General features: G+C 47.3%; 1 protein-coding gene across 1 annotated transcript in view; it reads right to left on the bottom strand.

The window, feature by feature from the left end:
* The window catches only part of SHANK1 (SH3 and multiple ankyrin repeat domains 1), a 129,110-nt gene that overhangs the window by 97,488 nt on the left and 7,753 nt on the right, over positions 1–23,869 (bottom strand). Inside the window, exons 2-14 of the mRNA XM_029585256.1 lie at positions 17,069–17,491; positions 12,551–12,754; positions 11,465–11,536; positions 10,639–10,747; positions 10,044–10,195; positions 9,084–9,251; positions 8,145–8,261; positions 7,681–7,758; positions 5,920–5,986; positions 4,908–5,190; positions 3,098–3,261; positions 2,719–2,832; positions 275–350 (exon numbers count right to left, since the gene is read on the bottom strand). Of these exons, the coding sequence (XP_029441116.1) occupies positions 275–350; positions 2,719–2,832; positions 3,098–3,261; positions 4,908–5,190; positions 5,920–5,986; positions 7,681–7,758; positions 8,145–8,261; positions 9,084–9,251; positions 10,044–10,195; positions 10,639–10,747; positions 11,465–11,536; positions 12,551–12,754; positions 17,069–17,332 (1,868 nt within the window). The 5' untranslated portion in view covers positions 17,333–17,491. The remainder of the gene's footprint in view (positions 1–274; positions 351–2,718; positions 2,833–3,097; positions 3,262–4,907; positions 5,191–5,919; positions 5,987–7,680; positions 7,759–8,144; positions 8,262–9,083; positions 9,252–10,043; positions 10,196–10,638; positions 10,748–11,464; positions 11,537–12,550; positions 12,755–17,068; positions 17,492–23,869) is intronic.

The following is a 23,869-nucleotide window of genomic DNA, read 5'->3' as shown; positions in this document are numbered from 1 at the left end:
GCTTTATTTTCTCTCTCATTTCCTTCACTGTTCCTTTTTTGTCTCTTCTTTCCCTCATTTCTTTCCTTTTCTCTAACTTTAGATCTCTTCAAAAATCACCCTTTTTTCAGAGATCATTTCTCATTCCCTGCTCAGAACTGTGCAGACAGATCTTTTTTCCTTGGTGTTGACTTTCCAGGAGAGACCCCCAGTGTAAAAGCTCTTTATGGAAAGTGCATTGACAGACTGATTTGGACAGAGGCATAGAGCAAAGAGAAGCAAAATAGGTCCTTACCTGGGGGCATCAAAGCTGTCATAAGAGCCCACAGTATAGTGTCTGAACAAGCGCTTGGCTTTGTCACTTCGGTTCTCTGACAAAGAAATGAAAAGTTTACTAAGAAATGTGAGGCAGCTGGGTGCCCTATCTCTGCTCTCATTAGTAGAGTGAGGACAACCTCTGGGTAATCTTCATGATGAAGATGTGCAACAGTGATGATGGTGAAGGTGAGGTCTCTAGATGATATTTATGAGGAAGACGAAAAGGGATACGAGGTCTAGGGTAAGAAAGATGATGTATAAGGGTGATGAAGATGAGGTCTCTAGTTGATGCTGATGAGATTCAAGATGTTTTCACTGGGTGATGCTGGTAATGAAGATGATGTACAAACGTGATGGAGATGATGATGAGGCAAATGTTTTCATTGGGTGACACTAGTGAAAAAAATGATGTATAAGGGTGATGGTGATGAAGGTGAGGTCTCTAGTTGATGCTGATGAGGTTGAAGATGTCTTCACTGGGTGATGCTGGTAATGAAGATGATGGATAAAGGTGATGGTAATGAAGTTGAAGGTGTTTTCATTGGGTGGTGTTGGTGATGAAGGTGAGGTCTCTAGTTGATGCTGATGAGATTCAAGATGTTTTCATTGGGTGATGCTGATGATGAAGATACCCATAGATAATGCAGTTAATGGGTGTAAACTCCACACTCATCTATAGAGATGCTTTGAAACCTTTTTCCATAATCTGGTTGAGTAAATGCTAACAAATAACCTAAATGCAATACTTTACTGAGTATTCCTCCATTTCTTGTTCAGAAAGTCTTATCATATGCCACTAGATGTCAGTAAAGCGTCAACACTTGAACACATCAACAAAAAATAATGCAAAATGATCTGTAGGCCCACAAACTTCTAAGAAGCCATTATGGCAAATACAGAGCTTCTCCAATAATATGTACAGCTAAAGGAACCAAAGCAGAGATCTCAAAATGTTCCTGAAGGGCCACAACCCAGTCGGGCTTTCCACAATGGCTAAACATGATCTATTTGCAAGCAGATTTCATGCATATTCATTGTGCAAATCCTGCAAATCTGACCAGTTTGCAGCCCTTGAGAACTGAGTTTCGTGACCCCTGTTAACCCAAGTGTCATTACTCAGTCCATCTCACAAAAAGCTCAAGACAATTATTGAAATAAGAATTGCTAATGCTCTCATGAATAAACAGGACCTTCCTATAAGTGTCAGCACAGATTCACAACCCAGGCACAGTGCTGGGCACATCTCTGTTGGCGCCTTCCAATGTCTCCTGGGGGGTCCTTGAGTGTATCATTATAAAGCAGCTACTAGAAGGCATGTGGAAGTGTGTGTGGCTGGGGGAATTGTTTCTAATTATACAAGGGGTCATTTTCCATGTATATTAAATCACTTCTCAAAGGGAAATATTCAGGCTGAAAACCAGCAGGAGCAAAGTACGGGCACTAGCCTATGAAAGGCATCTGTATGTGTCTGAGTTACTGAGTGGAGTCCAAATAGCACTAATACCTTCGGAAATCCTACACACATGTGCTATTTTGCTCCCCTGACATAAACATGCCCATGGGAGCACCTCCTTTTACTGTGGCTAAAAGTGCCTGTGACAAAGTAGCCATATGCACTGTTAGCCAGATTTAAGGAGGGCAATTCTCAGTCAGACCATTAAAATTACCCTTCTAATGTTGGCTGAGGGTCTGTTTGTATATGACTATGACGTGTCTACTACCATGGGGAAAGGGGCGGAGATTATGTGTAAAGCGTGTGTACTGGTTCCCTCTCTATGCATGTGTGGGATTGGGTGTGTGTAAAGAATGTATAGCGGTTCCTTCTCTGTGTACGAGTGTGCGATTATGTGTGTGTAAAGCATGTGTACTGGTTCTGTGCACGTGTGGGACTAGGTATGTGTGTAGAGCATGTGTAGTAGTTCCCTACCTGTGCATGTGTGGGATTAGGTGTGTGTAAAGAATATATAGCGGTTCCTTCTCTGTGTACGAGTGTGCGATTATGTGTGTGTAAAGCGTGTGTATTGGTTCCCTCTCTGTGCACGTGTGGGACTGGGTATGTGTGTAAAGCATGTGTAGTGGTTCCCTCTGTGTGTAGAGCATGTGTAGTAGTTCCCTACCTGTGCATGTGTGGGATTAGGTGTGTGTAAAGGATGTGTAGAGGTTTCCTCTGTGTGCGTACATGTGGGATTGTGTGTGTGTAAAGCGTGTGCACTTGTTCCCTCTGAGTGTGTGTAAAAGCATGTGTAGATGTTTCCCCTGTGTGTGTGTGGGTGGGGTTGCATGTCCTTGCTAGATCTCTGTGTATGAGCTTGAGGAAAGAGACCTGAAGTTGTGCCAGATAGGATCTGGGCGGCAAAAGATTAAAAGATGCCACAAGGAATTGACTCCTGAACATGAGTCACTGAAGGATTCTTGTCTTACCTTGTTTTCCCTCCTGTATCTTTGAAACAATTTCTTCCACGTGATCAGAAGGAAACCAGCCTACGCGACCCTTTATATTGCCTTCCCAGAAGCCGCCTTCTCCAACGCTGAGAACTGCAGAGTGTAAAACACTTGGATTATAAGAGGCATCTCCACCCTCGGGGCCACTAAGATCCCAGGAGGTACCTGCTGCGGGTTGTGGGTCAGGGACACCAGCTGCTTGCATCCCTCACCAACAGATTCAAACACTCAGATTACAGGATGCGCTTCCATCCTCAAGCCCGGCACCTTTCTATCCTGCCGCCACCCTGTCCATAGGTTTGGGTACTAGTAGTGTGCATCACTGCCTCTCCCCAGGAGTGAAACGGGAATGACAAACCTGTCAGCTTCTCCCCTTTGCAGAGAGAGAGTTCTCCTTCTGACTGGGCCTGGTACGGCTTCACCACCACAAACGAGCGCCCAGGAACTGCTGAGTAGAGCTTGCGTTTCCCACGGTTGCTGAGCGTCCCCCCAACTGCAGTGTCCTTAGTAAATCCACCAGAGCTGTGGAACGAGAGGACAGACAGAGAAAGAGAGAGAGGTCATTAGGGTCTGCCAGGGGGCCCTGAGTGACTGGCAGCAGAGGAGACGAGGGGATCAGCTTTTAAAACCTAACTCTTAAAAGCTCAGCATTCAAAGAATCTTCAAATTCTCTCTTCAGCTGAAGTTCACTAGATGCCGAAACCTAGGGGCCCCATTCACCTTAGAAGTAATTGGCAGCACATCGGACATACAAATTGCACCCAACACTGGCTCTTCAGACATCTCATCCTTTATCCCACAGAGGTGTCTGGATCTGATCTCCACATCGAGGCTCTCATTCATTTATTTCACAGAACTTATATTCAGCCATTTGCTAAGCACAAATGGCTGAATATACAAATATATTCAATATACAAAAACAAATATATACAATATACAAAAACAATCATTAATTAAAAGCATGTAAAAACAGGAAAGTTTTCAATGCCTTTCAGAATTTCACATGGTCAGATACAATGCGAATTCCAATAGGAATCTGATTCCAAAGCTCAGGGCCCAATAGAGAAAAACACTAGATCTGGTCCCAGTTAACCTTACAGATGATAAGAGATGGAACTGCCAATAACTGCTGAGAGGCGGAGGGCATAATGGGCAAGCTGGTAAGGAAGACTGGATTTTCCTCACACCTTGGAATGGAGGGCTCTCCTGTGATTAGTATAAAAACTTACCTCGGGCAATCGTCAAAACCATTAATTACTACTAACTTATATTTATATAGCAGCACAAGGCCCTGCACAGAGACACAAAAGAAACGGTGCCTTCTCTGGGGGTTTACAACCTAGTCAGGACAGACAGACAAGACAAATGAGGAAAAAGGATTTAAGGTCTTACGGTGGCTTAGTAGGTGCATTTTAATTGAAGACAGGGACCATTTTATCTAATTGAATAAAGCTACAATTAGAAAACCAGGAAATGAGGTGGGCAGGAGATGGATAGTGAGGGAGGGATGTGGGCAGGACCAGCTTATCTGTCCATTACAAAGCACTCTGCCCTATAACAACTTTCTCACAGCAGCTCGGATGGATAATCCACTTTACAGAGAGCCCTACAAAAGGAAATGAAGCTGCCAGGCATAAACTGAACAAAGTTATTTAGAAACCGGGATAGGGCAGAACAAGTCTTTGAAACGGCTCGGCCTCACGTGCCTCCCACATGGAGATTTTTAGCTCTCTCAGCATGGGCAGGGCTACAAACATCGTGGAGGGTTTAAAACAAGTTAACAGTGCCAAGAACAGCAGGGGAGTAGGGGGAGAGTAAACGTACTTGGTGTGTTGGGAAGCACACATGATGTTTCACCTCCTCTAATGATGACCGCAGAGAAGATGGGCTCTGTTAACGTCCATCTTAATATCAGTTGACTCTGAAAGAGATGCCACCTGCACCATTTCCTTCTGCAGATTATCTATCCGGGAACGTTTCCACTATGCAAAGATTCTCTAAATTACCCATCGAAGTGACGGGATGTGGCCCCCTCCCTGCCTGGATATTCCATTATCCTGGGAAACCTTCAATGAAATGGGATGAGCCCCCTCCCCATATAACCCTGTATCCTGGGTTAACAGTAACCTTTACTGAGATGTCACATGCCCTCCTAGATATTCCTGTACCTGGGACGTCCCCTCTGCTGTCTCTTCACATCCTCAGTATGACGTCCCCTAGACGGGGAACGGCTTCGGGCCCCTCGGGGGCTGCTGGAGCTACGAACAGCGCTCGTACTAATCTTGTGGCCCTGCAGGGTAACCGTGCTGGTGGTGGGGGCAGAGTAGACCATCCAATCAGGCAGGGACAGGCTGTTGTCGCTGTTGGCACGCAGAAGGACATTGGGAAGACCCAGGGCCTTTCCGCCATTCCGTGACTGGGCCGCATAGGACGGGGACTCCTGGAAGGGAACTAGAGACAGAAAGCATGTGAAACGAAGTGGCAGAAAGATTCAATATATTCCTCAGCTAATCCGAGCCCTCAAGACCTTTGCTTAACAGACTCGGCCAGGGACATAGGACAGGAGCAGGAAGAACAGACAGTCAACAGTAAGGACTGTAGGCAGGCGAAAAAGCAGAAAGATTAATACTACAGATTGCACAAGGGTGATGGAAGCTGCCTGCATACTGCAGATTGCACAAGTATTACACATTGCAGGATTATTACAGATGAGGATTCTCCATTCCTCAAACTAGTGAAAAATATCGCCTGGGGTCTCAGCGTCTTCCATCTCTCTCGGAGACACACCTGTCACCCTCTTTCTCTCTGCTAGGTGTTTTGGAGCAGTGTGTATGCAATGCGTGGCATAAGAGAGAGTGTGTGCGCTATGCGATGCATGCATGTGTGCTCCATAAGTGATGTGGATGCGCGCATGCATGTGTCCGCAGGCAGCAGATTGCATGTGGTTTTCCTGGGCTAACTTTGGGATTTGCTTGTCACCATTTTCCCTCCCTGACTCACTAGGCAGCCAAATTTAGCACTAACCATCTAGCCCCAGCCACTCAAACAGCAGTCCTAAATTTAAGCTGATTTAAGGGAATTCGTAGCCAAGGTCTTATCTAGGTCTTCCTAACATCAGCGGCGCTTGCGACCTGGACCCCACACTCACGGCCCCTGAGGAGTAAGAGAAGGAGAACCTACCAACATCCAGTTCCCTGTGACTCTTGATCAGTTCTCCCAACTCAAAGTTCCCAGAGATAACTGCAACCTAGGAAAGAGAGACCGACACAGTGAGAGAGACAGAGAGAGAAACAGCGCCAAGAAGAGACAGACAGAAATGGAGAGCGAGAGAGGGAGGCCAGGGCAGAGAGGACGCAGGGCCGGCTTCAGTCCATTTCAGAGGCGCTGTGGTGGCTTTAAAGGAGTGGAAGAAGGTGGTACACTGCCCGACCCCAGCCGCTGAGGGCACATTCCAGCTGTCTGCACAGGGTGCTAAAGCCAGCCATGAGAGGGAGACAGACAGAGAGGGAGAGACACAAGGACGAACGTCACCAAGATCTGGGCTGTAGACTGTACCATGAGGGGAGCCAGTCCTTTCCTGCGACTGCCACCCGTCATCTCCATAGCACTGCCAGACACGCAGGCAAGACAGTCCCTCTGCCCCTAGTGCAGTCAGAACTTTTCAGAACATGAAACTCACACCACCATTCAAGCACACAGTGCAAACTCATATCCCTATACACACACACAGTGCAAACACACATCTACAATGTAAACTTACACCCTTACACACACACACACACAGTGCAAGCTCACATCTACAATGTAAACTTACACCCTTATACACACACACACAGTGCAAGCTCACATCTACAATGTAAACTTACACCCTTATACACACACACACAGTGCAAGCTCACATCTACAATGTAAACTTACACCCTTATACACACACACACAGTGCAAGCTCACATCTACAATGTAAACTTACACCCTTATACACACACACAGTGCAAGCTCACATCTACAATGTAAACTTACACCCTTATACACACACACACACACAGTGCAAGCTCACATCTACAATGTAAACTTACACCCTTATACACACACACAGTGCAAGCTCACATCTACAATGTAAACTTACACCCTTATACACACACACAGTGCAAGCTCACATCTACAATGTAAACTTATACCCTTATACACACACACAGTGCAAACTCACATCTACAATGTAAACTTACACCCTTATACACACACACAGTGCAAGCTCACATCTACAATGTAAACTTACACCCTTATACACACACACAGTGCAAACTCACATCTACAATGTAAACTTACACCCTTATACACACACACAGTGCAAACTCACAAACTCACCCACACAGTACAAACACATACCCAAATGCACACATATCTACAGTGCAAACTCATATCCCCACACACGCGCACACACACACACATGCAGTGCAAACTCACATCTACAATGTAAACTTACACCCTTATACACACACACAGTGCAAACTCACAAACTCACCCACACAGTACAAACACATACCCAAATGCACACATACCTACAGTGCAAACTCATATCCCCACACATGCACACACACACACATGCAGTGCAAACACACATCCACAGTGCAAATTCATATCTCTATATACACACACAGTGCAAACACACATCTACAATGTAAACTTACACCCTTATACACACACACAGTGAAAACTCACAAACTCACCCACACAGTACAAACACATACCCAAATGCACACATATCTACAGTGCAAACTCATATCCCCACACACACACACAGTGCAAACACACATCCACAATGCAAACTCACCCCCTTATACATACACACACACACAGTACAAAAACACACACACAAGTAGCTGGGAAGAGCAGCAGAGTAGCAGACAGAAATGTTATTCCCGGTAGAAAAGAGGCCCGCACCTGGAAGGGAGTCTGACCACTGTGATTCTTGATTTCTCTGTTGGCCCCACGATACAGCAGGATTCGAGCGCTGCCCTCCTACCGAAGGAAAAAGAGATCAAATACTATACCAGGTCCGCCTCCCCCCCCCCGCCCCCGCCCATAATCTACTGCCTCTGCACCCCATCCTGCCGACCCCTCCTCCCTTCTTTTACTCAGCTTTCTCTATCCCTCTGCCCTTCTGATACTGAGCCATATCTGTCCCCCACCCGTCCCCTCAACCTTCTGACAACCCACCCTTGATACTTAGCCATCTCTGTCCCCCCTCTCTCTCATACCCAACCACCTTTGCTCTGCTGCCTCTGCTCCCCACCCATCTGACTCCATGCCACCACTGCCTCCTGCCTTCTGATACCCCTCGCCGCTGAGACCCCCATCCTTGTAAGATGCTGCCAACCCGCTCTGCCCTTTCAGACGATGCGAACCTTGTTGTACAGTGCACAGATGTGCAGTGCTGTGTTGCCAGAGGCGTTCTGTGCAGCGGGATCCGCACCATAGAAGAGCAGGTGCTCGAGGTGTTGTGTGTGTCCGTGCTGACAGGCCTGGGGAGGGAAATGATAGCTCAGTCACCTGCAGCCTTCCGAACCTTCATCCACTCTGGACTGCAAGCATAAATGTCTTTAACAAGCAGTGAAAGACAGGCGTGAACAGCCCTAGCAGTCCCATTAGATAGTGGCCTTACTAGACAGGCAGGGCCGCAGCTCCTTGGCTGGCAGCTTACAGTCCCCATGACATCACTGCTAATATGGCTGCAGCGCTGGTGATGTCATGTCACACGGGGCCTGCTGCTGGGAACCAGCAGGGTGCAACTCGGAGCAATGCAACACGCTGAGAATCCTGTAACAGATTCTGGAAGATGGTACAGGCCTCTCTGGAGAATGGTATTGCATATTCTGGGTGCAGAGATTATCCAGGGACAGGGCATAGGGTTTCCCGTCACAGTTTAACGGGACGGTACTGTCTGATGCAGAGCTTGGTCAGTGGGGGCTAGCACTGGGATATGAGCCATGTTTGAAACTGGAACTGGGATGCACATTTCTTTCACCTTTTGCCACTTGAATGCTGGCGAGTGCATGGCTTTTTATGTATTTTGTCCATCTTTTCATTAGTTATGTTTTAGCATTTTATTATTGTTTTAATATTGTGGATGTTCATAGTGTAACCCGCTTAGTACGTGCTACTACAGAATTTAGTGCCAGCTCACTTGTTAAAAAGTTTCTAAGAACTCCTCAGGCCCGCTTGAGGGCCGGTTCTGTCCACGTACCCCTTCCTTTCCTCCTTCTCCCCTTCAGATACTTGGGAAGATACGGTGGGAAATAAAATAAGGAAGGAAAAGAGAGGGAGAGCAGTCTGGCGTCGCTTACCTGGTGAATCTCTTGCCATCCGTTCTCATCCACGGTGCCTATGTGGGCTCTGTTACAAAGCAGTAACTCGCAGCAGCGGGGGTCTCCCCCCACCATGGCAGTGTGATAGAGAGGGGTCAAACCCCGACGGTCTTTGTAATTTGGGGAGCCGCCGAGATCCAGCAGGGTCTGTAAACGGGTACAGAGCAGCAGGATTAGTCCCGAGACAGCCCAGAGAGAGTGTTCCCGCTCCAGCCCGCACCTCTGAAAAGTAGGCCCCATGCATGGGCTCTCTAGGCCAACCGGGGGCTGGGGAGGCGGCGCTCACAGCCCTTGAGGGGAGTGATGACTGACATCCTCTTCAATGGCAACATCTAGGGGGCCAAACCCAGGGTCCGCATTAGCCGGAGCTCCGGAAGAAACTGCAGTCTGTGGCTTCCAGCCAAGGACTATCAGTGCAATGAGGCTCATAAACTCGGGAAAAGATCCCAGGAGGGTTGCAAACAAAGACTCAGGGCTCTGGTTCTGACTGAGCTGAAAGCCCAAAGGAAGAGGAAGAAAGAGTCCCAAAAAACAATCAGGGCCCATTAGCAGCTCAATCTGTCCAGAGGAGATGAGGCTGAACCTCGAAGCAGAGTCTCTGCTCTGGCCCCGAGTTTCAAGGAAAAGTTTTCATCAGGAGGGAAGGACGTGAGACCCAGGTGTGCCTGCTTCCTGCCAGGGAACCCGCCGAGCATTACATCCAGTTCTCCTTAGCTTGGCACGCATGGCTCAGCAGCCTTCAGAGAAACTCAACATTGCACTGACAGCTTTTCTTTCCCTGGCTCTAAACAGCTTCAGGACAGGCGAGACACCACATTCCACGCCCTCTTTCCCACAGCGCACACGTCCCGCACACACTCAGGCCCGTAACCCAGGCATCACACGTGACACAGTCAGGAGTGCACCACAGTGAGGTGAGCCCAGCCCCCTCTGGCCTACCATCAGGGCACTGTAGTGCCTGGCGCACGCAGCCTTGTGCAGAGCGGTCATGCCATCGCGAGCTCTGAAGTCGATGTGGGCACCACCCAAGCACAGCATCCGGATGACATCGATGGAGGCTTCCAGCTGTGCTGCCAGCGTTAGGGGGGTCTCTACAAGGAAACAGAGCGTCAAGGAGAGCGGCGGGGACCACCCTGCCCTTTCTGCGCTGCAGTCTGAGACATCACTGCTCTCACTGTGTCCCCATCCATTCCCGCTCTGGCACTCCGCGCCCTCCTGACTCAGACCTCCCCCCTCCTTCATGGCTCACAGGTGCATCCTCCCGCCTTACCTATGCAGTGCTTCTTCACTCGGCTGCTGCAGGTCTGAGAGATTGAAGAGATGATGTGGGAGGCAGATCTGATAATTGGGGGGGGGGGCTCAACTACCCACAACACCCATGGGGCTGGTGCCTATAACCCCAACCCCCCACCCAACTCCCTCCTTTCACAAATCTCAGTTCCCAGCCCCTACCTCCCCCTACTCATGGTTACATTCCCATCCCCCTGCCCCATAAATACACACCTCCTAGCCTGCTGCCCACCCTCACACTCACCTCCACTCTCTGAATCCTGATAATTGGGGTCCAGTCCTTTGTCCAGTAGTCTGGACACTTTGTCCGTGGCGCTGTGCTGAACATACTCCAGGAACTTCTTCAGACTGGCCTGTGGGAGTCACCGGTCAGGAGAGTCAGGAGTCTGGGACACTGACACCCATAGGAGCTGGCATGCCCCATGTTCACTCACACCCCCTGAAGGAGACTGACTGGAACCCACCACAGCTCTGTAAAAGTGTCGTATTTACCCCACCGGCACCTACTGCCTAGCACTGCAGGTTGAAAATTATTGGACACAGGAATTCTTAACTGTGACCGACTGACTGACAACCCTGACACTAACAGGTCAGCGAACTTTTCTCCCAGAATGGTGGTCCTGGTAATACAGCTCCAAGAAACTCGGGAGGAGTGAAGATCCCTCACCGTCTCCCCTCCCAGTGTCGCAGTCTCCCTCCTTTCTCTTCTGTTCTCACATGCACCCCCCACCTCTTGCCCCACCAGGAAAATGAGACTCCAGCTCAGATGCAGACCCATACAGCTGACTCAGTCACCAGGGTCTTTTTTCTCGCATGCCCCTTACACACATCAAAGCATGACCCAGCCTGATAAAGCATGTAATAATATTGTACTGTCTGGCACAGTATGGCATGGCATTACACAACCTGCTGCAGAACGATGCAGCCTCAAACAGCCTGGCACATTATGGAATGGCATGATACCGCTTGGTGCAGGGCAGTGCAGCCTGGTACAGCTACCCACAACATGCATGGCACAACACGGCATGCAATACCACATGACACATGGTCAGGCTCCAACAGCCTCACACCTTTGTGTGCAGTTTGGCTAGCTGCTTCTCATCCAGATTGGTCTGTTTGTAAACTCTGGTCTTGTAACGAAACTGCAGAGAGAGAAAGGGGCGAGAGGAAGGAGAGGTGGGGTGGTTTGTTTCGGAAGACATATGAGGAGAGGCTGAAGGATCTGAATATGTGCAGGGGAGATGTGCTGCAGACCCCTTCAGATACCTGAAAGGTTTTAAGGATGCACAAGCTTCAAACCTTTTCTGTCGGAAAGGAAACAGTAGAACTCGGGATCATGAAATGAAACCCCAGGGAGGACAACTCAGAGCCGTCAGGAGAGGATGGTGGATGCTTGGACTGCCCTTCCGGAGTTGGTGGTGAAGAAGAAAACAGTCAAGGAATTCAAAGGGGCAGGGGATAATCAGTGGGGATCCCTAACGGCGAGAGGACGGAAATGAGGAAGAGGGTGCATGGGGGCAACCTGCATGGAGCGGTACTTACCACCCTTAACATAAGGCTTGGGGGGACTCCTACCCTCAATCAACAGCCTTCATGGCGGGAGTGAGGGAAGGGGAACTGGATACAGACAACAACTCACACGGGCCCTGACTGCTACAGTCCAGGATACTGACGTGGGACATGCAGACATAAGGGAAAACGCTTCTATGGCCAAGTCTCAAAGCAAAGAACGTCAAGCAGCATTGTCTGAATTATCAAGAAGGCTCCTCAGCCAGGAAAAAGGTTGCTAGCAATAATTTATGAGTTTGACAGTTGCTTGGTTTTGATTGATTGTAAGTATTACTACCCTTAGCATAAGGCTTGGGGGAACTGCACGGAGCGGCAGTTACCACCCTTGCGAGAAACATGGGGGTATCCTGCACGGAGTGGCAGATACTACCATAAGCCGCTTGCTGGGCAGACTGGATGGGCCATCTGGTCTTTATCTGCCGTCATTACTCCGTTACTATGAGAGCAGGTCAGGAAATGAGGAGGAAAGCAATGCCTGGTCCTATCTGGGCTGTGATATTCTGGCATGTTTCAGCTGGATGTGGCAGGTACAGGACTTCTTGGGGCAGACAAGAGAGACAATGGGGGGGGGGGGGGGGGGCAGGTACCTCCAAATATGGGACACCCTTCTCAAAAGACTGAGGGTACTCGCGGAGCAGTCGCTCTTCATCCAGGAACTTGGCATCACGCCCGTTGGTGGCTGGCTGAAAGAGCCCATAATTCAGCACGTCCTTCAGGCTCTCATTCAGGGTGCACAAAATCTGCTGCTTCGCTACCCAGATGGTGGCATCGGGATTAAACCGCAGACATTTCTACAAAAGACAAGGGTTAGAATGTAACATAAAACACTTTAGTACATGGCAGGCTAGTGCACGTAACAGACTACATCCATGGCTCCTCAGTGAGACTGAGGCTACCACAGATAAGACAAAGTACATCCAGGACAACTCAGCAAGACAGAGGCTACTGAACCTAACACAAAATACATCCAGGGCACCTCAGTGAGATGGAGGCTACTGCACATTACACAAAATATATCGGCGGCACCTCACCGTGACTGACGCTATCACAAGTAATGCAAAATATATCCCGGGCACCTCAGTGATACAGAGGCTGTCCGCACAGAACACCGAATATAACCAAGGCTATATAGCACACAACACAGAATGGAGACAAGTTTCAAATAGCTCACGTAAAACACGCAAGCACTTTTAGTATACACACTTTATGCTAATTTTCAAAGACACACAAGGTGGGTAATTTCTCCAGGAAACCTAGGTAAGAAACCCATGTTAGAAGCACCTGCTCCTTTGCTCAGGTGGCTGAGGAGGGAAAAGGGGGATATATTCACAGCTATGTGCTGCTTTCCCTCTCCTCCCATAATATGGAAGCCCCTGCTTACTATTAGTTGTCCTAAAGAGGGCAATTCTCAGCCAGACCATGTCACCCAGGCAAACAGCTTTCCACATTGTCTTCCCCATGCCCATGGCACCTCGCTGTCTCCCCAGCTATAATATAGAGGGCTGCATTTTTATTATATGTTTTATATTTTTATATGTGACCCACTTAGTACCGCTGGCCTGCTAAAGATGGGATATAAGAGATTTTATTAAATAATAAAATATATTGGTGTCACTTCACTGAGAATATCAAAACACAACACAGAACATCTCCAGGGCACCTCACTGTGACTGAGGCTATCACACAGAACACACGAATATATTTGAGCACCTCTGACTGAGGCTACCACATGTAATGCAGAATATATCTGACACACCTTACTGCAAATGAGGATATCAAACATAACAGAATATGTCTGGGGCACTGTGACTGAGGCTGTCACACATAACACAGAACATATCCAGGGCATCTCACTGAGACTAACGCTATCACATGTAACACAGAATATGACCGAGGCTATCACGCATAATACAGAATGGCAATGTTTCAAATAACTCATGTAAAAGTATGCAGGCACTTTGTGTGTACATACTTTATGCTAATTTTCAAAGACAAACAAGGTGGATAGTTTCCCCAGGAAACTTAGGTAAGGAAAGCACGTTAGAAGTGCCTGTATGCTCTGCACCTGCTCTTTTGTGCAGGTGGTGGAGGAGAGGGGTGGAGGATATATTCATAGCCTCTCCAACCTCTGGAAACTCCTCCTCATATACTATGGAAGTCATTGAGTACTGGCAGCCAGCCTGAGGAGGGCAATTCTCAGCCAGACGATGTCACCCAGGTAAACAGCTGTCAACATTGTCCTCCCCGTGCCCATGGCACCTCGCTGTCTCCAAGAGCTGCATGTTTGGTTTGTATTTTTATGGTTGTATTTTATGTGACTACTTAGCACAGCCAGCCTACTATAGGTGCGATTTACGAGACTTTAATAAACTAAATATATCAGTGTCACCTCACTGAGACTATCACACAACACAGAATATATCAGACTCCTTACTGGGAATGAGGCTATCATACAGGCACCTCACTGTGACCGAAGCTATCACATGTAACACAAAATATATCTGGGGTACCTCACTGCAACTGAGGCCATCACACGTAATGGATATATCCGGGGCATCTCATTGTGACTAAAGCTACCACATGTAACACAGAATACTGTATATCCGAGACTCCTTACTGTGACTGAGGCTATCACACATAAAAAAGAATATATCCAGGCTACCTCACTGCGACTGAGGTTATCACACGTAACAGAGATACATCTGAGACATTTCACTGTGACTGAGGTTACCACATGTAACACAGAATATATGAGGGGCACCTCACTACGCCTGAGGTTATCACATCTAACAAAAATTTTAATTAGGGCACCTCCCTGCGATTGAGGCTATCACACATAATGCAGAATATTTCTGGGATACCTTACTGTGACTGAGGCTATCACACATAATACAAAATATACCGGGGCATCTCACAGCAGCTAGGCTATCGTATATAACACAGAATGTATCTGGGGCATCTCATTGTGACTGAGGCTATTACAGGTGACACAGAATATATCTGGGGCACCTCACTATGACTGAGGCTAAAACACATAAAACAATATATTCAGGGCATTTTCCAGAAGCAGCAGTCACCTCGAGGTATCTCAGTGAGATAGCCTAATTGAGGTGATTCATGGAGACAAGGTGGTAACCTTGAGGCATCCCAGGAGGGCACCATGGAAGCCAGATGCTCCTCAGGGCATTTCAGGGAGGTAACATGGAGGTAGGGGCAGCTCAGACATTTCAGAAGGGCACCAAGGAGGCAGGGGGCACCTCCTGGAGACGGGAGCACCTCAGAGTATTTCAGGATGGCCCCATGCACCTCTTAATATTGTCATTAAAAATAATTTTTTACAAACCAAAATCTAGGGAGCCCAGGGTGAGAATTAAACATGTATTATTGGTTAACTGGCATGTAACACATTTGTGCCCAGCCCATAAACCAAAAGTAGTGCTCAGCCCACACCCAGGACTACCCAAGGTTAACTCCGTGTCCCATCACACAACACACAAAATTACATGGAAAGACCTACAAATATATATGCAGCACAATGTATATGAGGCAGACATTCGGCGCACACACAATGTACATACGTGCAGCACCTAGGGGTGCCCAAACAAGCTGAGCCAGTCCTGGTTCTGTCTTAGTGCAGCTTTACCTATAAAAAGTTGGAACTACATTTCCCTGCATGCACTGGAACCAAAGCAGGGCTGGATCAAACTGTCCACAATGTCCTGAGGAAAAGCCACAGTGCTGGATTATCAAGACAAGCCGATCTGTCCTGGGCTCACCCCACTGCATGGAGGGGATTTGTAGTCCTGCTTTTCTTAGGGATTGCGATAAGGACATCAGAACTACAAGTCCTGCATGCAGTGGGGGAAAACCAGGACTGGATCAAAGCACCCTGAAAATATGGAGCCAGTTAACAAGTGTACACGCGGCATGCACATGGAGCCCATGTGTCACATGCAATCAGCAGCCTGCTACTGGGGAGAGGACAGCTGGGTTTCCATAGTACCTGTTCCCATAGCAACATCTGGGACCCTTTTCCCCAATCCCCCATGCTCTCCCCTCCCTAAACATCACCTAGAGACTTCAAAGAGACCCAGAAGGCTAGGCCTCTTAAAGGGCCAGGACACTGCCAAGAGCAAGCCCAGCTGAGTAATGTTTCCAAAGGAAAGGATCAACATAATCCTCTTTGAAGGGCCTGAAAAGCAGAATGTGACCCTGCTACCAACCTACCTCATCTACCAACAGGGGGCTGAGGCTACAGGCACATAGGCCCCCCCCATTCCCTACAGTGCCTCCTGCTGGAGACGCTGGGACTGCAGGAGCTGTGAATTCCATCCTACACATAGCATCCCTGCATCATTTCCTTCAGCGCCTCCTGCCAGAGACGATGGGACTGCAGGAGCTGTGAGCTCTCCACACCCTGCACTCCTGCACCATTCCCTACAGCGCCTCCTGCTGGGAGAGGCTGGGACTGCAGGAGCTGTGAGCTCTCCACACCCTGCACTCCTGCACCATTCCCTACAGCGCCTCCTGCTGGGAGAGCCTGAGACTGCAGGAGCTGTGACTCCCTCACACCCAGCGCTCCTGCACCATTCCCTACAGCGCCTCCTGCTGGGAGAGGCTGGGACTGCAGGAGCTGTGACTCCCCCACACCCAGTGCTCCTGCACCATTCCCTACAGCACCTCCTGCTGGGAGAGGCTGGGACTGCAGGAGCTGTGACTCCCCCACACCCAGTGCTCCTGCACCATTCCCTACAGCGCCTCCTGCTGGGAGAGGCTGGGACTGCAGGAGCTGTGACTCCCCCACACCCAGTGCTCCTGCACCATTCCCTACAGCGCCTCCTGCTGGGAGAGGCTGGAACTGCAGGAGCTGTGATTCCCCAGCGCTCCTGCACCATTCTCTACAGCTCCTCCTGCTGGGAGAGATTGGGACTGCAGGGGCAATAAGCACGCAGCACTCATGCTCCATCCTCTAGTCTACCTCCTGCTGGGGTGCTGAATTAATGCTAACACCTGCTAAGATTGATACCCACAGATACCCTAAGCAATAGAAATAGCAGCAGGAGTCAGCAACCCATTGACACAGAGAGAGAATATGATGTGCTTACTGTCTGATGCAGGTCGGGAATCCCGATGCGGAAGACCATCATACTGAAACTGGAGTCATCAGGGACTGACAAGGACCTCTCCTTTATCCTATGGGCAGCCGCAGAGGACGGAGGGTTACCACCTGCTTTGCACATGGCAGATGTGGGATTGCTCTTCCCGCCACGGGCCATCTCCTCTCTGGAGCTGTCTGAGTCCGACTCCCCCCCAGGGTATTCGAGGATGCTCCTTCTCTCCTCGTCGCTTGACACAGGACTCTGGGGCATTTTTAGGAATATGGAGGAACTGCTGCATCACAGGACCAGCTGGGGCAGGGAACAGGAAACTGTGCTGAGGCGTGGTGAAAAGCAGGAATCAATAGGCAAAAGTCAGAGAGCAGCAGGACAGGACAGGCAGGAGTGAGGAGACCATGGAGACAGGCGCACCTGGGGAATGGGAAAAAGAAAACAGAGTTAGAAAGGAGATCTAAACAAGGGGACAAACAGCAGAAGAGAAGATGAAGCAGAGGGACAAAGTGGGATGATGCCGCACGTCCCGGTTAGAAAGGGAGAGGACGCGAATGCCGGAAAGAAGGGGAGAGGACGCATGCATTAGACAGAAAGGGAGTGTACACAGGTTCCAGAAGCAAATGGAGAGGACACAAGCACTGGTTAGAAAGGGAGTGGACACGGGATCTGAACAGAAAGGGAGAGACTGGACGTCCAGGTTAAAAAGGGAGAGGACGCGAATTCCAGAAAGAAGGGGAGAGGACGCATGCGTTGGACAGAAAGGGAGCGTACACAGGTTCCAGATGCAAATGGAGAGGACGCAAGCACTGGTTAGAAAGGGAGTGGACACAGGACCTGTACAGAAAGGGAGAGAATGCACGTCCTGGTTAGAAAGGGAGAGAACGCAAATTCCAGAAAGAAGGGGAGAGGACGCATGTGTTGGACAGAAAGGGAGTGGACACGGGACCTGTACAGAAAGGGAGAGAACACACATCCCAAATAGAAGGGGAGCGGATGCACGTCCCAAATAGAAGGGGAGAGGATGCATACTCCAGTTAGAAAGGGAGAGGTTACCTGCACCGGATAGAAGGGGAGAGGACATGCGTCCTGGATAGAAAGGAAGAGGACACGTGTCCTGGATAGAAAGGAAGAGGACACGTGTCCTGGATAGAAAGGAAGAGGACACGTGTCCTGGATAGAAAGGAAGAGGACACGTGTCCTGGATAGAAAGGGAGAGGACACGTATCCCAAATACAAGGGGAGAAGACGCATGTCCCAAATAGAAAGGGAGAGGATGCATGCATTGGATAGAAAGGGAGAGTACACAGGTTACAGATAGAAAGGAAAAGGACGCACATCTTGGCAAGCACTGGTAAGAAAGGAGATGAAAACAGGTCCCGGATAGAAGGGGAGAGGACGCACATGCCAGTTAGAAAGGGAGAGCAGGAACTCTAGGGTCTCATACCTAGGGTGCGCACACACTCACTACATCTTTCATACCCCTGTGTAACTTTACAGACACTGCCACAAAGCATACAGGCCTGAGCAATGGTTCAGAGGTCATTCCTGAGATGTGTTAATCATCACTACACAAGCAAAACATGGCAGCACAGAGAGAACAGCAGCAGCAGAAGAAGGAAGACTAAGATTTTCTTGTTCAGGAACTCCCTGAAATCAAATAGGTCAGTTGCGACTCAGCTACCCCCAAGAAACCCCTTTAGATTGGATTTTGGCAGCAGGACAGTTTTCCATAAATGTACAACCTTAAGAAGTTGCCATACTAGGTCAGACTAAGGGACAATCAAGCCCAGCATCCTGTTTCCCACAGTGGTCAATGCAGGATACAAGTACCTGGCAAGTACCCAAACATTAAGTAGATCCCATGCTACTAATGCCAGCAATAGCAGTGGCAATTCCCTATTGATTAATAGCAGTTTATGGACTTCTCCACCAGGAACTTGTCCAAATCTTTTTTAGACCCACATCCTCTGGCAATGAATTCCAAGGCTCAATTGTGCGTTGAGTGAAAAAGAATTTTCTCTGATTAGTTTTAAATGTGCTACTTGCTAACTTCATGGAAGTGCCCCCCTAGTCCTTGTATTATCTGAAAGAGTAAATAACCAATTCACATCTACCCGTTCTAGACCTCTCATGATTTTATAGACCTCTAGCATTACCCCCCCCCCCCAGCTGTCTCTTTTCCAAGCTGAACAGTCCTAACCTCTTTCGCCTCTCATAGGGGAGCCATTCCATCCCGTTTATCATTTTAGTCGCCCTTCTCTGTACCTTCTCCATCTTACCTATATCTATTCAGAGATGTGGCGAGCAGAATTGTACACAGGTCTCACCATTGAGCAATACAGAGACATTATGATATTCTCCATTCCCTTCCTAATAATTCCTAACATGTTTGTTTTTTGACTGCTGCAGCACACTGAGCTGACGATTTCAATGTGTTATCCACTATGACGCCTAAATCTTTTTCCTGGCTGGTAGCTCCTAATATGGAACCTAACATCACGCAACTACAGCAAGGGTTATTTTTCCCTATATGCAACACCTTGCACTTATCCACATTAAATTTCATCTGCCATTTGGATGCCCAATCTTCCAGTCTCACAAGGTCTTCTTGCAATTTATCACAATCCGCTTGTGATTTAACTACTCTGAATAATTTTTGTATCATCTGCAAATTTGATTACCTCACTTGTCGTATTCCTTTCCAGATCATTTATAAATATATTGAAAAGTAAGGGTCCCAATACAGATCCCTGAGGCACTCCACTGTCCACTCCCTTCCACTGAGAAAATTGTCCATTTAATCCTACTCTCTGTTTCCTGTCTTTTAACCAGTTTGTAATCCACAAAAGGACATCGCCACCTATCCCATGACTTTTTACTTTTCTTAGAAGCCTCTCATGAAGGACTTTGTCAAACACCTTCTGAAAATCCAAATACACCACATCTACAGGTTCACCTTTATCCGCATGTTTATTAACCCCATCACAAAAATGAAGCAGATTTGTTAGGCAAGACTTCCCTTGCTGTGTTACATTAAACCATGTCTTTCTATATGTTCTGTGATTTTGATCTTTAGAATAGTTTCCATGATTTTTCCTGGCACTGAAGTCAGGCTCACTGGTCTGAAGTTTCCCGGATCGCCCCTGGAGCCCTTTTTAAATATTGGGGTTACAGTGGCCACTCTCCAATCTTCAGATACAATGAATGATTTTAATAATAGGTTACAAATTAATTGTATTAGATCTGAAATTTAATTTTTGAGTTATTTCAGAACCCTGGGGTGTATACCATCCGGTCCAGGTGATTTGCTACTCTTCAGTTTGTCAATCAGGCCTACCACATCTTCTAGGTTCACCGTGATTTGGTTCGGTTCATCTGAATAGTCACCTTTGAAAACCTTTTCTGGAACGGGTATCTCTCAAACATTCTCTTCAGTAGACACCGACGCAAAGAATTGTTTAGTCTTCCCTAAGTGCCCCTTTAACCTCTATATTACCTAAATGATCCGACTCCCTTGCAGACTTCCTGCTTCAGATATATTTTTAAAAGTTTTTATTATGAGTTTTTGCCTCTACAACCAACTTCATTTCAAATTCTCTCTTAGCCTGTCTTATCAATGTTTTACATTCAACTTGCCATTGCTTATGCTTTTTCCTATTTTCTTCAGATGGATCTTTCTTCCAATTGTTAAAAGGAAGTTCTTTTGGCTAAAATAGCCTCTTTCACCTCATCTTTTAACCTTGCCAGCATTCGTTTGGCCTTCTTTCCATCTTTTTTAATGCGTGACATAAATCTGGTCTGCACTTCTAAGATGTATTCCATGCATTTGCATTGTTAAACAATGTCCACACCTGTTGTGCACTCTTTATCTATTTTACCAGGTTAGGATCACTATTGCCAAGTGGCCCCACCACGGTTACCTTGATTTTCAGAAATCCTCTCTCGAAAGGATGAAAAGGAGAGATGGGGGGAGGGTTTGCACACATATGTATGTACCTTCAATAATTCAGAAATTAATATACACTATGCACGCAGCGTATACAGCATGTCCAAATGCACACACATTGCACACACCTTCAGAGTGCAAAATCTCATATGCAAGAACGCACAAGAAGGGTAACTTTCAAAACTGCTTGCGTGTGCCCGTATGCACGTGCGTTTGGGCACATGCAAATTTACCACTATGTTTTCTAATCTGCGAACAAATGATATGCGCAGCTTATAAAATACAAGTAGATATGCACGCAAACATGTAAAAACCACCAGCTATGTAAGTTTGGACTTCTCCGGAAAAGCGGAAGCACTTATCAAGATAAGTTCTGATTTATGTGGCTAAATAGCGGCACTTTGCTAGTGTCCATCTAAGTAGCACTTTTTTGGACTTATCTGGATAGGTAAGATAGCCGTAAAAGTCTAAAAAAAAAATAAAAAGCATTATTTATACAGGATAAATTGAAATTTCACCATCTAAGTAACAGCAAGGGCGTTATTTAGCTGGGTAAGTCGGAATTTAGCCAGATAAGTGTATGCATATGTGTACTTCAAATTTAAAAGACTATGTGAGCAGATTTTACTCATGTTATTTAGACAGGGGATTTCATAACATGCGCACAGCAACGAAATGACCAGGTTTATCAATTGGTCTGCCAGTTCACCCAGTCCATCTGTACTTTCTGAAGCCCCTCCTGACTCTTCAGCCTAAAGTCCCCCCATTTCACCAAGACCCTCCACCCATTCAATATTTCACTTTTAAGAAGTTTACGACCACTTACACCAGATGCTGTGCAAATAAAAGACTTACGTGTGTCACTTTGGCGGTTATAAAAAAGCAATTTGTGCGCTTAAATGTTGGCCCGCCCTGCTCCTTTTTTACATATGCAAATTTACTCGCCACCCTCTGATTTATGTGCATATGTTGCTGTTTTTAAAGTAGCATATACTGGCGTATATACCATTTTGCGCACACATCTTTTGAAAATTTACCTCTCAGTATATACAGTGTACAAATTCACACACATTGCACACTTTCATAGAGTAAAAACTCATCCATGCCACACACACAATGTATACAGCATGTACAAATTCATACACCATTTCATTGAGTGTATCCGCACATATACAATCATTCATAACAATTTTCAGGAACAATTCTTTTTGGTTAGGTTCTAGACTCACGTACATAGACCTCAACGCTCAGCTAACAAAGGACTGAGTATCCCTACTATTCAGGCAAGCTCACTTAAGCGAAGTAAGGATAGAGCGATTTCAGTGGCAGGACCCATTTTAAGGAACTAACGGGCCGATACAGTAAAGTCCGCGGGAGAGCGGGTGAACGCCCGCTCTCCCGGCGCGTACACAGGCCGCTCTCCTGTGCGCGCGATTCTCTATTCAGATGAGGCCCGGCAGTAAAAACAGGCAAAAGAAGGCGCTAGGGACACTAGTGCGTCCCTAGCGCCTCCTTTTGGACCGGAGCGGCAGCTGTCAGCGGGTTTGACAGCCGATGCTCAATTTTGCCAGCGTCGGTTCTCGAGCCCGCTGACAGCCATGGGCTCGGAAACAGACGCCGGCAAAATTGAGCGTCCGGTTTTCGACCCGACAGCCACGGGCCGACTTCAAATTTTTTTTTCTTTTTTTACTTTTCGAAACTTTTGGGACCTCCAACTTAATATCGCCATGATATTAAGTCGGAGGGTGCACAGAAAAGCAGTTTTTACTGCTTTCCTGTGCACTTTCCCGGTGCCTGAAGAAATTAGCGCCTACCTTTGGCTTGGCTGCACATTTTGTTTTCTGAATCGCGCGGGAATACCTAATAGGGCCATCAACATGCATTTGCATGTTGCGGGCGCTATTAGGTTCAGCGGGTTGGACGTGTGTTTTCGGCCCCTTACTGAATAAGGGGTAACGCTAGCGCGTCAAAAACGCGCGTCCAATGGCGGGTTAACAGTGCGCTCCATCAGCGCGCACTGTACTGTATCAGCCCGTATGTCTGATACATTGAGACTTTTATCTGACAGAAAAGTATTCAGACCTGGTGATTCAAACAGGCGTTTAAATATGTAATCTCAGATACTTGAATTCATATTTACAGGACGAGATGACTATGTCTCTAGTTCCTCCTCAAAGGTGTCCTTTATTATTTTATTTTCATGGAGGGTAGTTTGTTTTTATTATTTAAATTCTATGTCTTTATTGTATTTTGTGTTTTATCTGTATTCTTACCATATAATTATGTACGTTTGAATTGTAAAATGCCTAGCTTTATTTAGGCGGTATATAAGTAATGTCAAATATACACTACCTACACATTCGGTCGTTTTTCAAAGGGAATGTGCATGAGCACAAAAGCTACCTGCTCTTTGGTGTGGATAGGTTTTTGAGGAAAACCAAGCACATTCTTTTTTTTAAATAAAGAAGTACATATGAAAGTGCTCACTGCGCACAGACAGGCTCTAGGCACACACTTTTTCCCACATAGGCAGCCAATATTGTAAGAGCCCTTTCCGCAGGTACTTCATTGTTTTACCTGTGGAAATGGCTTGTGAAAATACCCCTAGATGGTATAATTTTATAACTGTGCATGGATGCAGACTTTATCCTGAATTTTCAGAGCAAATGTGTATACATTCGCTTTGAAAATTTGCACACAAGTGTCCTGTTGCCCACACAAACTCATCGCACAAAGATACCCCTGTTCTATCGAGGCCATAACTTGTGTAGGTGAACTTTGACACACAACTACAAAAGTACATTTTTAAATCCCAATTCCCCTCCCACCAAGAATGCCTCTTCCCAGTA

This window comes from Rhinatrema bivittatum, chromosome 19 (genome assembly GCF_901001135.1).
Source record: "Rhinatrema bivittatum chromosome 19, aRhiBiv1.1, whole genome shotgun sequence".
Classification (NCBI taxonomy): domain Eukaryota; kingdom Metazoa; phylum Chordata; class Amphibia; order Gymnophiona; family Rhinatrematidae; genus Rhinatrema; species Rhinatrema bivittatum.
The sequence above is the reverse complement of the archived record's forward strand: the minus strand, read 5'-3'. Positions and strand labels throughout refer to the sequence as shown.